We start from the raw sequence: 12,915 nt of genomic DNA, 5'->3' as shown, positions 1-12,915 counted from the left end.
GCACTATTGGTGGAGCTCTCCTTTAGAAAGGGCTGCTTTACCATAAAATGAATGCCCCTAAGTTCCACGTCACCCTCCGTGCTGCCTTTGGAGCCTCACCCAAACATCTTGGCAAGAGGGGCTTCCCCAGGCATAAATAAGTATGCGGATCCTCCCCAGCAAACCACCTCCCCTGCAGGTGTGAGCTGGGATCACACCCAACTGCGAGATGGTGACTCCGAGAAGGAAATCAGGGCAAAAGCAACCAATTACAGGAACATTGTCCTGGGCCCTGAGCAAGTAAGCATTGGATGAGTTTTGGGAACACCCATATTCTGTCAGGGTGGTATGGGTGTTGTCTCCAGGAAGCATGTGTGCAATGTGATTGTAACCAGCAAAGCGTGAGCCTACTCTGTTGCATCACATTCTTATTTTGGTGATTTCTAAACTTGGCCGTCAGAATTCCCAGGGAATCACAGAAACATACAGATTGCTGGGGCCCATCCTCCCCCGTTTATGGCTGGAACCCAAAGAGAATTTTTTGGCTATCTCCAGCCTTGTCAGGGAACAGTGTCTTGAACCATGACCCTCAGTGATTTGTTTTTAAAACATTTTACAGAGAAACGGCTGCATTATAGCTTGATAACACTATTAGAAGCATCCCACGGCCGGGCTCGGTGGCTCACACCTGTAATCCCAGCACTTTGGGAGGCTGAGGCGGGTGGATCACCTGAGGGCAGGAGTTCGAGACCAGCCTAACATGGAGAAACCCTGTTTCTACTAAAAAATACAAAGTTAGTTGGGCATGGCGGTGCATGCTTGTAGTCCTAGCTACTCAGGAGGCTGAGGTGAGAGAATCGCTTGGGAACCCGGGAGGCAGAGGTTGCAGTGAGCTGAGATCTCACCATTGCACTACAGCCTGGACAACAAGATCAAAACTGTTTCAAAAGAAAAGAAAAAAAAGCAGCAGCTTCCTGCTAAACTTTTAATATTCAATAAGCAAATCTTAACCAAAATTTGGCACCCCATATAGATTTTCCTAGAAGGGCTGAGCACATGGCCCATGCCTATAATCTCAATACTTTGGGAAGCTGAGGCAGGATTGCTTGAGCCCAGGAAATCAACACTTCAGAGTCACAACTGTGCCACTGCGCTCCAGCGTGGTAACAGGGGTAGACTCTGTCTCAAAAATAGAAAGACTTATGTAGAAGGACTAAATACGCTAATCAGCATGTGAGTAATCTAGTCTAGTTGACACGTTCTTTTGGTAAAGTAATAAACTTGCATTCTGGTTTATTCATCAATCTTTTTGAGTCCAGTTGAGAGACAGAGCAAGTCTAGATGAACTGAACAAAATACTTCCTGGATGTGCAGGCACGGGAATTTATGGTCATGCCCAGGTACTTGCAGCAGTCAGTGCTCACCAAATACATGTGCCCCGTACATTTCCCAGTCTCCCTGGCTGTTGCAGTGGGACCCTGTGCCTGGGTCTTGCCCACTGGAAAGCAAGTGGACATGATATGTCACATCCAGACAGAGGAGACTCAGAGTAACTGAGTCCTCCCTGACTACACAGCGGAAAGCAAAGAACTCTAAGGCAGTAAGATTTTCAGATGGAAGTCAAGGTGGCTCACACCTATAATCCCAGCACTTTGGGAGGCCAAGGTGGGAGGATCACTTGAAGACAGGCTAAAAGACCAGCCTGGGCAGCAAAGCGAGACTTATCTCTATAATAGATTTTAAAAATTAGTGAGGCAAGGTGGTACACACCTGTAGTCCCAGCTACCGGGAAGGCTGAGGTGGGAGGATCACTTGAGCCCAGGAATTCGAGGCTGCAGTTGAGTCAGGACTGCACCATTGAACTCCAGCCTGGGCAACAGAGCCAGACCCAGTCTCAATAACATAAAAAAAAAAAAAGGGAAGCGGCCCTGGTCACTGAATCTCCAAGGGAGGAGAGCCACCGAAAGCTGCCCAGTGTGCAGTGGACTGAGACATGAGCATGTTCCTGGGAAATCAGTAGTACTTAGCCTCCAGAGTCCCCCTCTCCCACTTGGACTGGCGGGAGCAGATTAGATGTTCTCTAGCGGACATCTCTGGCTTTCCACTTTCTACTTGTACGGGAAGAGAACCCACCCGAAGTCCAAACCCCTTCCTGGTGGGTAACTTTTTTTTTTTTTTTTTTGGCACACAAAGGACCACCCACAAGTGGGCCTGCTCTTGCTTCCTGACAAAATTAGGAAGAAAACAGACTAGTCCTGGGAGGAGCTAACATTTCTTCCTGTGGTCCTTTCTTTGGTGTAACTTGTCCAGGTTTTCTAGCAAAGAACTTAACACATAATAGGTGCTAAGTTAATAATAACGAGTGGCCATGACAATGACGATGACGATGATGATGACGACGTATCAGACTGTCTTGGCAAGGACTGAGGAAGCAGTTTCCTTTTATATAAACTCATGGTCATCAGATATTTATAAAGAAAAAGTTTATTTTCATCACAAGAAGCACACACACTATATACAACACACACCAACAGAAGTAAAAAAAAAAGTGCATTCTGCATCTTCTACTGCAAATTCACAGTACAAAAGATACTGCCTTTTAAATATATTATTAAAAAACAAGAAAACCAATAAAAAAAAATCATTGATACCGTAACGCAATACACTGGAACCCACTGGCAGCTTCTGAAAAACCAAACAACTCATTGTGTGGAGCTCCTGATTGGGGGAGAGGGGGACTGGTCTGTACCTACATTTTGTTGCAGAAGAACTCAGGACAGTAACAGAGAGGAAAACTAGGGTGGCCTAGGTGGAAATAAAATCTCGACGAAAGAAGAGTACAACTGTGTGACTGAGGAAACGAGCAGGTGCTGGGGTCTGGTGCAGAGGCCGGCTGGCCTGCGCCACCCCACAGCGGGCTAGTGGATTCAGCTGCTTTCTTTCATTGGCTCCTATGGGACGCAGCGTCAGCCAATGCCTGCCTGGCCTGCGGGAACTACCAGAGCTGTTTCTAGCAAGGCTCCTTGAAATAGATGTGAACACACAATGTAAAACTGCATAGCAGAATAAACACGTATGGAGTAGGACAAGCTCACACCCCAATACCGACCACTACTGACAAGACAAAAGTATCCGGTCACAGCAGATGAGAGTTTAACAGTTTTGCATAAATACACAGTATTTATAAACTATTATTAAGGCACTCAATTGTAAAACAATAATTAACGTGTAGGACAACAGGGAGGAAGCAGCTATCTTCTCACGCAGCAAGGCCGACAGAAAGGACAGCGGAGGACTGGGGATCTGTTTATCAGGACTCCTGTCTGATAGTGACCGAAGCCAGGGCCCCAGCACCTACGGCCAAACAAGAAGGCAGTCTCTCCAGAGCCACCCAGGGTGGCACTGGTCACAGTATCATTCCAGATCGTGAAGGTGATTTGCTCTGTGGCTCAGGTGACACAGCGTCTGGATGCACATGATCATTTGACTTGGTTTCCAGACTCAAATATATAGATGCAGAGTGAACTCAAACACACGGGCATTTCACTGCAGAGCAGACACTAACGAAACAAGGGGCTGGGTCTTTCCAGGGGTAACTCAACGACCTTCATTTGGCCTGCAATGTGGGACCTGGGTAGGAATCTGGGTAGTGGGACCAAGACAAGTACTGTCCAGATGTCACCAAGTTTCTGATCTACCCAGCTCTCTTGCCAGAGGTGAAGGGGGGTACCCTCGCTGACTGTGTTTAGAGGAGCCCTGCTAGGTGGCCAGCCAATGAGAAGAGTTGAGCAAAACTTATTCTGGCACCAACAATTTCCCACCAATGGAAAGCAATTCCCTCTACAGATGCCTCAGGTGAGGTGACTTAATAAGATCTTGACTAAATTATGCAGCATTTGTTCCTATTAGGGAGAAAAGGTCCCCAGGAGAGTGGTGAGGAAATTCATCAACCTTCTAGAACGGGCTGCCCTGAGATCAGAGTGCATTCGTCCAGGGCCGTGCTGAGGGTCTGCTCGGTTCAAGCTCAGCTCCATACTGCGGCATCCTCTGGACCTATCCAGGGGAAAAGGGCTTTAGACTGACCGGAATGCTCTTTAGCTGAAGAGGGCAGGGTGGAGCAGAACGGGGCTTGGACAGCGCAGCTGTGTGTGCACCTGGTGAGCAATCTGCATGCTTAAGCAACAGGGTGCCAAGGAGAAGGGCTTGCCACCCAGCAGTGAGCTACTCAACAGCCCAGAGGTTGGCAGGGGTCCCTGCATGGAGAGCAAGGAAGCAGGGAATGTAAAGAGAAATAAAATTTGTTCTTAGGAAATGCGCAACCAGGGACCTTGCTAGAAGACTGGAAATAGCCACAAGGCAAAGAAACGGAAATCAGCGTTGTCAATTACCATCCGAGAGCAGCCTGGTTCTCCTCTTTCTGTGACCACTATCCCCCCTGATACGAAACTTAAAGAGTTAAGACTTTCCTGTATCAATGCAAGATGAAGATGTAGAAAAGTTCAGTCTAACTTTTGGCATACCATATGAATTAACGTGAGGCAGAAGATAAGATTCAGCTGTTTATACAGAGTATCAAGCTCAACTAAAAAATGTTCCTTTTGTCCCAATTCAACAAAAGCATTCAATGAAAATGATAGTCAAAAAAGATCAGTGACTTGCACAGCATAAATCCCTGCCTTCACCTGCCTCTTTCCTGTGCCACTTACGTTTGGAATTTTCCCCATCAGCTAAGGTTTCCTTCAAAGCAAAAGCCAAGGTATGGCACGGGTTACAGTGCAAACTTTCTTTTCAGAGACCAGTATGAATCTGTCTTTGCCCAGGTGCCCCAAAGCCTGGCGGAATGTTTGTCTTGTTCATATAGCATCTTATGTTATTTTATTATTTTTTGAGACGGAGTTTCACTCTGTCACCCAGGCTGGAGTGCAGTGACTTGATCTTGGCTCACTGCAATCTCCACTGCCTAGGTTCAAGTGATGCTCCCACCTCAGCTTCCCAAGGAGCTGGGATTACAGACACACTACCACATCCAGCTAAGTTTTTGTATTTTTAGTAGACACGGGGTTTCGCCATGTTGGCCAGGCTGCTCTAGAACTCCTGACTTCAGATGATCTGCCCACCTTGGCCTCCCAAAGGGCTGGGATTACAGGTGTGAGCCACCACGCCCTGCTCCATCATATAGCATTTTAAATAGCCATGTGCCATATGTTTACATGCCACTGATCTGGGTTTCCAAAAAAAAAAAAAAAAAAATCTTTTCTCCAGGCCAGAGTATTAAGCATTAAGTCAAGAATGCTTCACTCTGCTCTGATGATGGGGATCACTGCTTCTGTGTGGATGTTGATATGCTAGCTGTGCTTCTGAAAATGAATGGATAAATTTTCCAGAAGCCAAAGACCCACTTGCAGTCTCCCCATTCCACACCCCCTCAACTCTTTAACTAGGTTAAGAAAAATTATGGCTTTCAAAATTAAAGTTTTCAAAAATATATCACTCTCATACATAGATGTGGTTCAAAAACCAGCGTAAGCCTTTCATCACTAAATTTAAAAGATTATTTTGACACAAAAATTGATCTACCACATGAAATCTGATTTGGCAAAACATACTGAACTTGGTATTTTTTGAGGCTATGCTTTTGTTGGCTGAGGGGGAGGGGGGAACCCACAGGGTTTCAGGAATAAGTGGATAATCACCTTTTAAGGTGATTTTGACACTAGTGGGAAAACAGCTTCCTATAAAGTAATATATGTATTTTTAAAAATCATTCCAAGGAGACAAAGTCCCGGAGAGAGGATTTTTGCAAAAACTCTACCCATTAGATGAAATATGAACTAGCCTTGTTTTTGAAGACCCCACCTGTGGTGCTTTCTAGAATAGCTTTGGGGAGCACAGTTCTGACCAATGTAAGATGAAGGCCCACTCACCAACTCTCAGAATTCGGCTGGCCCTTGAAGGCTTTCTGGTTTCACTAGCTAATCTGGTGGACCAGCTGAGGGCAGGATGGAACTGTGGGAGAGCTTCAGCCAACTGTGTTCCCCTGCCTTCCCCCAAGCACGCAGCTACTCCCTCCTGTACAGGCGAGCCTAGCGGGAGGCTGGCAAAGCTTGTGGTCGGGAGGAGGGAAGGGTCTGGTTTTAGGTGTCTGAGGCAGAGGGCTTCAAATGTACCCAGTTTCTTCCTGCAAGTCCATGGGCAGCCTTGTGTGGCAAATCAAACCAGGAGTCAGCAACTTTTTTCTATAAAAAGCCGGACAGTAAATATCTCAGGCTTTGTGGGCCACGTGAATTGTGTCATATATTCTTTCTTTTTTTTAACAACTCCTTAAAAATATAAAAGCCATTGCTTGCGCCAGGGAGGCTGAGGCTGCAGTGAGTCATGATTGCACTACTGTACTCCAGCCTGGGTGACAGAGCCAGGCACTGACAGAGCCAGGCGGCGCTGTCTCAATAAAGGAAAAAGGAAAAGCCATTCCTAGCTCAAGGGCTGTATGCCGTAGCTTGCTGACCCCTGAATTCAACCTTTCTGGCTTTCTATAAGCTGCTTCTCTCTCAAAATGTGTTAACATCTAGCTTGCTGACACCTTTGATTCATGCCTGGGGCAGCAGGACTCCCGGAGTTCACCTGAGTCTTAAAGGGACCGCCCACAGAGCCAGGCAGCGACTACAGATCCCTCTTTTACTCCATCATGGCTGCTGGGAAGAGCTGGAGGGAAACAGGAAGCAGTAATCTCACTGCAGGAAGGGGCAACTGTAAACATCTGAGTGTCCCTACGGTCCTGTTCCTTCTGGGGAAGCTGCTGACATCTCCTTTCCCTCCCTTAGATGGGCCCTAGTGAACCTCAGCATCCAGGCTCCCAGTGGGATGATTTGTGTCTCAGAATCACCGCCTGCACCAGACACTTGAGCAATTTCAAACCTAAACACAACCACGAGTTTCTGCAGCAGAGGCTCAACAATGCGGGCGGGTCCTTCCCCTCGAGATTTAAACTTCAGCATTAGCAACAACTGAGAACAACTCACACATTTTCCCCACCGGACCTCTGTGCTGGTCAAACACATCACTCAGCTGTAGCAACACAACCAGGACAGAGAGTCTGCACCGCCACTCGGGCACAGAGTCAGTGCAACAGCAGCATGGGACACCCCTCTGATGACTTCACCCAGCAGTGCTTGGGGCCGTCAGGTTAGAAGTCTTGACGCGTCTGGGGTCCCAATCGAAAAAAACAAAACAAAAAATGATTGTTTTTTTTTTTTTGGAAAAATGCTCTCAGACACAGCAGGATTCCCTGGAACAAGCCTTGGTCATTCTTGTGTTTTAAAAATAACAAGCACAGCGAGAACAGAGGTAGGACTTCATGTTGCCATCCGAGTTTTCTGCGAGGCCCAGAATGAGTTAGAGTGTGTGCCGCGGTGATGCTGCCGTCACCAGGACTCTTTTTCTGCAGGCTGCAAATGGAACAGTCCGGATGTGTGCACCTGTATGTGCACGTTCTTTCTAAAACACGGTTATTCTTGAAGACACGGTGGGAGTGGAGTTGTGTGTCTCCTGGCCGCGGGTCTTAGTTCTCCCAGGCCATGTGACTGACAGCTCCCCTTCTTGTGCTGCATGTTGGTTGGTATCTTCTCCTCTCTGTGGCAAGAGTAGGGGAAAAGTCAGGATGACTTCAATCATTTAAGGGAAATCAAGATGTAAAGGATTGATCGAAATCCACAGTGAAAGTGAGGGAGGGATTGTGTGAAAATATCCGTCCGGGCCGGGCGCGGTGGCTCAAGCCTGTAATCCCGGCACTTTGGGAGGCCGAGGCGGGTGGATCACGAGGTCAAGAGATCGAGACCATCCTGGTCAACATGGTGAAACCCCGTCTCTACTAAATATACAAAAAATCAGCTGGGCATGGTGGCGCGTGCCTGTAATCCCAGCTACTCAGGAGGCTGAGGCAGGAGAATTGCCTGAGCCCAGGAGGCGGAGGTTGCGGTGAGCCGAGATCGCGCCATTGCACTCCAGCCTGGGTAACAAGAGCGAAACTCTGTCTCAAAAAAAAAAAAAAGAAAAGAAAAGAAAAGAAAATATCCGTCCGGCGCAACGCAGCAAAAGGCGGGTCAGCTTTTGCTCATCCACGAAGGGCTCTTCAAGTTTTCTGGGGCAAGTTTCCCTGATGGTTTGGAGGTTACAGTTGGGTCCCTCGGGTTTGCCTGGGGCTCATGCAAGAAGGAAGATTCACTCAACGTGGCGTCCTGGGAGTCAGTGACGGTGGATGGGTCAGCCTCGCTGGACAGGTCTTCTGTCGAGAAGTTGAGACTCGCCAGTTTGGCAAGAGAGTGTGAGCGCTTCAGTGGGGAGGAGACGGTAAGGCCCGCCAGCCGGAGCCGGGTTTCGATCTCCTGCGTCCGTTGCTTCACCAGCCCAGGCTTCCCGCGGACACTGTGGATGCTGTCGCTGCTGGAGCTCCGGGTCAGGTTGGAGCTCATGGACGAGGAGGTGGGGGTGTAGCAGATGGTCTTCAGAAAGTCCTTTGAGAAACTACTGGTGTGGTCCAGGCGATAGAGGAAAGGAGGGGGGCTCTTCAGTGAGCCTCCTTCCAATGAGGCGGGGGCGGCCTCTGACTTCTCATCACTCCCAGCATGGCCAGGCATAACCAGGGGCCCCAGCTCATGGAGCGCGGCTAGATCCTGGCTCTCCTCTGGGATGCTGGCCTCCAGCCTGCCGGCAGCGCTGTCCCTAGAGTGGGGAGCTGGGTCTGCAGGCCCGCCCTTCAGCCGCTCCAGTTCTTTGGTGTGCTTGCGGACCAGGCCTGCCTTCTGCAGCTGAATGATGGACTCCTGGTGCTGCATCAGGTAGCTGTTGGTTGTCGGCTTCTCAGATTCATTACTGAACAGAAGCCTCAGGTCCTTGGCTGGTTTCGTATCTTTCTTGGGTGACGATTCTTCCTTCCCTGCTTCTGTGCTGGAAGAGTTCTTATCACAGTGAGAATTCTTCAAAAGGAGGGATTTTGGCAGGACTTTTGGGGTCTCTCTGGAAGATTCCAACAGGCTAGCCGGTGGCTCTAGGGCAGCCCCAGCCCCAGGGCCACTGGTGTCTGGCCTCCTGGAGCCTGCTGGCGGTAGCAACGGGGGAGGTTCAGTTGGGCCAGAGGCCGGCTTCTCCGGAACACGGGACCTGCCAGCCACGTGGGCCACAGGGGAGGACGTGACCTGGGGCAGGAAGGCTGGCTGGGTACAGATGGCAGGAGCGCTGGGGTCCTCACATCTCTCCCTGGAGGCCTCGGAAGCCCCGCTGGCTGCAGGATACATGCAGTCGGCACAGGATTTGTAGGAAGGCTTCACTTTGTTAAGGATCCCAAATATAGCATCATGCTGCAAGGAAGGGGACAAGAACATGGTGAGACAGGGCAGTCATGAGCCAAAGACCAAAAACATGAGGGTGGGCAGGGAAAGAGGTGCGAGGCAGGGCTGGGGCCTGGCCCAGCGAGGCAGCTCTTACTTCACTTAGTACTGACAGACAGACCTCCCGGAGGCGGTGAATAACGTAGGTTAGAGATCATGAATCGGAAATAACATGATCGTAAAATACGCAGGTTAGAGAGAAGTCAATAACACAGGTTAGAGAGAAGATGGAGATGCTGAATCCAACTTCCCAGAAGCTAAGTGCCCAAGATCCTGGGCACATCTTGGGCCACACGCCAGCATGATCAGGGGCTCTGGGGACCATGCTTCACAACCCCACCTCTGCCATCTGCACAGCACAATCCTTTTCCAGGCCCTGGTCTCACCTGGACAAAAAGGGTGACAATCATAGCACTGGGATAATTCAATAAAGTAATGTGTCTGCCACAGAAACAGACAGGGGACTCTTCCTTTCAGAAAGAATTTGCATTTGGGGAGTGTGCGGCCTGACGATGTAGCCCTTCCTACCTAGCAGGGGCACAGCATGGCCCCAGAACCGTCAGCTCGCCATGGTCTTCACAAGAGGGGTGGCAAAGAGCAAAAACGGTTTTTGAAAAAGACTAATGCAGACCTAGATGCAGGGGCACACAGCCCCTGATGAGAGCTGGCCTGAGATGGGACTGACTGATCGACTGACTGGTTGATTGAGATGGAGTCTCATTCTGTCACCCAGGCTGGAGTGCATGGCCACGATCTTGGCTCACTGCACCCTCTGCCTCCTGGGTTCAAGCAATTCTCCTGCCTCAGCCTCCTGAGTAGCTGGGATTAAAGGCGTATACCACCATCTTTGGCTAATTTTTGTATTTTTAGTGGCGATGGGGTTTCATCATGTTGGCTAGGCTTGTCTCTTAACTCCTGACCTCAGGTGATTTACCCACCTTAGCCTCCCAAAGTGCTGGGATTCCAGGCGTCAGCCACCGTGCCCAGCCTGAGGTGGGTTTTATGTGCCAACAGAAAACAAGTTTTACACTGTTTCCTAAGGAAAACCCTCTGCCTTTTGGTCAGTGAGGATCTAAGTGAATGTGGCAGATGCCTCTATGTCCCTGCCGTTCACCTCCTCACAGGCCAACTGACAGGCACCCAGCAGTACTGGGAATGGACTAGAAAGCTGAGTGAAGAATCCCAGGAGAGAGAGGGACAAGGTCAGAGTCTCTGCGGAGGGAAGGCTGACCAGAAAAACTGACACTTCAGCTGAAGCTTCTGGGACAAGCAGGTTTTGACCAGCCAGAGAGAGCAGCACGCAGGCCCAGAAGCAGAGGAAGAGGGGAGAGGAAAACTCCCCACAACCCTCCTGCACAGGACTGCAGGCTGGAGGACAGGACAAGGCAGGAAGGCAACAGGGCTCTGTCTCTTTTTTTTTTCCATATAGACAGAGATAGGGTCTCACTATGTTGTCCAGGCTGGTCTCAAACTCCTGTGCTCAAGTGATGCTCCTGCTTCGGCCTCCCAAAGTGCTAGGATTACAGGCATCAGCCACCACACTCTGCCAGCTCTGTCTCTCAAACCTCCTGATGGCCCTGCCACATTCTCTGAACCACTGTAACCTCAGGCTCCCAGCTTCCCCTCTTAACCCATCAGCCTGCCTGCAGACCACAGCCAGAGGGCCTTATCACTCACCTGCTTAAAACCCCCACCATGGCTTCCATGGGTTTTTTTTTGAGACGGAGTTTCGCCCTTGTTGCTCAGGCTGGAGTGCAGTGGCACCATCTCAGCTCATTGCAACTCCATCTTCCGGGTTCAAGCGATTCTCCTGCCTCAGCCTCCTGAGTAGCTGGGATTACAGGCCTGTGCCACCATGCCTGGCTAATTTTGTATTTGTAGTAAAGACGGGGTTTCTCTATGTTGGTCAGGCTGGTCTCCAACTCCCAACCTCAGGTGATCCGCCAGCCTCAGCCTCCCAAAGTGCTGGGATTACAGGCATGAGCCACCGCGCCTGGCACAGGGTTTTATCTCATCTGCCTTTAGGGGTATTTGCTAAGTAGAGAAGTGGGGGAAATCCATAACAAACATTTGATTTGGAATTTTTTACAATTTGGAGGTCGACAGATGCAACTGCCCAGTTTTGTCTGCATTGTAACGTGCTGTTAATAATAAACTGGGTGTATACTTGAATGCATCTGTCAGGATCCCGAGTGCCCGCACTTGAGAACCACGGCTGTCCTGTGAGATGGGCAGTGAAGCCAGAGGAAACGACGTCAGCGGCAGGGCAAGGGTGGAAGCAGAGACCAGGCTGCACAGCCACCCTTCCACTGAACCCGCCTCTGCTCCTGTATCACTTCCCCACGTGGAGGAGGAAAAAGGTTAGCTGGAATTAACGATTCTCTCAGTAAGCACCACTGAAGCTCAGACTTTGTGGCAGATAATCCACCAAAAATGACAACTCCAAGAGACTAACGGACTTAAGTATTAGAGTCTAAGCTGGAAGGCTGGATACTTGATAATGTTGGGAAATTATTATCAGTTTTTGTTGTTGTTGTTGCTGTTTGAGACAGTCTTACTCTTGCCAGGCTGGAGTGCAGTGGTGTGATCTCAGCTCACTGCAACCTCCACCTCCTGGGTTCAATCAATTTTCCTGCCTCAGCCTCCCGAGTAGCTTGGATTACAGGCACGTGCCACCAGACCCAGCTGATTTTTATATTTTTAGTAGACAACGAGGTTTCACCATGTTGGCCAAGATGGTCTTGATCTCCTGACCTCATAATCTGCCCGCCTTGGCCTCCCAAAGTGCTGAGATTACATGTGTGAGCCACTATGCCCAGCCCAATTGGTTTTTTAAAGGTGACAATGGTATTGCGGCTATGTTACATACTGGAGCATTTATGAATAAAATGGTATATCGGAGGCCAAGGCAAGGTAGCTCAAACCTGTAATTCCAGCACTTCAGGAGGCCAAGGTGGGCAGACTGCTTGAGCTTAGGAGTTTGAGTCCAGGCTGGGCAACAGTGAGACCTCATCTCCATAAAAAAATAGAAAAAATCAGGCTGGGCGCGGTGGCTCAAGCCTGTAATCCTAGCACTTTGGGAGGCCGAGGCGGGTGGATCACGAGGTCAAGAGATCGAGACCATCCTGGTCAACATGGTGAAACCCTGTCTCTACTAAAAATACAAAAAAATAGCTAGGCATGGTGGCACGTGCCTGTAATCCCAGCTACTCAGGACGCTGAGGCAGGAGAATTGCTTGAACCCAGGAGGCGGAGGTTGCGGTGAGCCGAGATGGCACCATTGCACTCCAGCCTGGGTAACAAGAGTGAAACTCCGTCTCAAAAAAAAAAAAAAAAAAAAGAAAAAAAGAAAAAATTAACTGGGTGTGGTAATATGTGACTGTGGTCCCAGCTACTCAGGATGCTGAGGTGGGAGGACCACTTGAGCCTGGTAGTCAAGGCTGCAGTGAACCGTGATCATGCCATTGCACTCCAGCATGGGCAAAGAGCCAGACCTTGTCTACAGTATATACCTATATCTACGATATAATATATATATATTTTTAGATATAGA

The 12,915-nt window shown here is 49.3% G+C and overlaps 1 protein-coding gene across 5 annotated transcripts in view; it reads right to left on the bottom strand.

Moving 5' to 3' along the window:
* Positions 1 to 2,445: 2,445 nt before the first annotated feature.
* Positions 2,446 to 12,915, bottom strand: part of SSH1 (slingshot protein phosphatase 1) — a 79,719-nt gene continuing 69,249 nt past the window's right edge. For 4 of the 5 annotated variants that reach the window (XM_039472171.2, XM_039472169.2, XM_074402274.1 and 1 more), the window contains one exon: positions 2,446 to 9,332. In XM_039472171.2, the coding sequence (XP_039328105.1) occupies positions 8,079 to 9,332 (1,254 nt within the window). In that variant the 3' untranslated portion in view covers positions 2,446 to 8,078. The remainder of the gene's footprint in view (positions 9,333 to 12,915) is intronic. The other variant, XM_074402275.1, reaches the window with a different exon arrangement.

The sequence above is a fragment of the Saimiri boliviensis genome, chromosome 7 (genome assembly GCF_048565385.1).
Source record: "Saimiri boliviensis isolate mSaiBol1 chromosome 7, mSaiBol1.pri, whole genome shotgun sequence".
Taxonomy (NCBI): domain Eukaryota; kingdom Metazoa; phylum Chordata; class Mammalia; order Primates; family Cebidae; genus Saimiri; species Saimiri boliviensis.
This window is presented reverse-complemented; position numbering and strand designations above follow the sequence as displayed.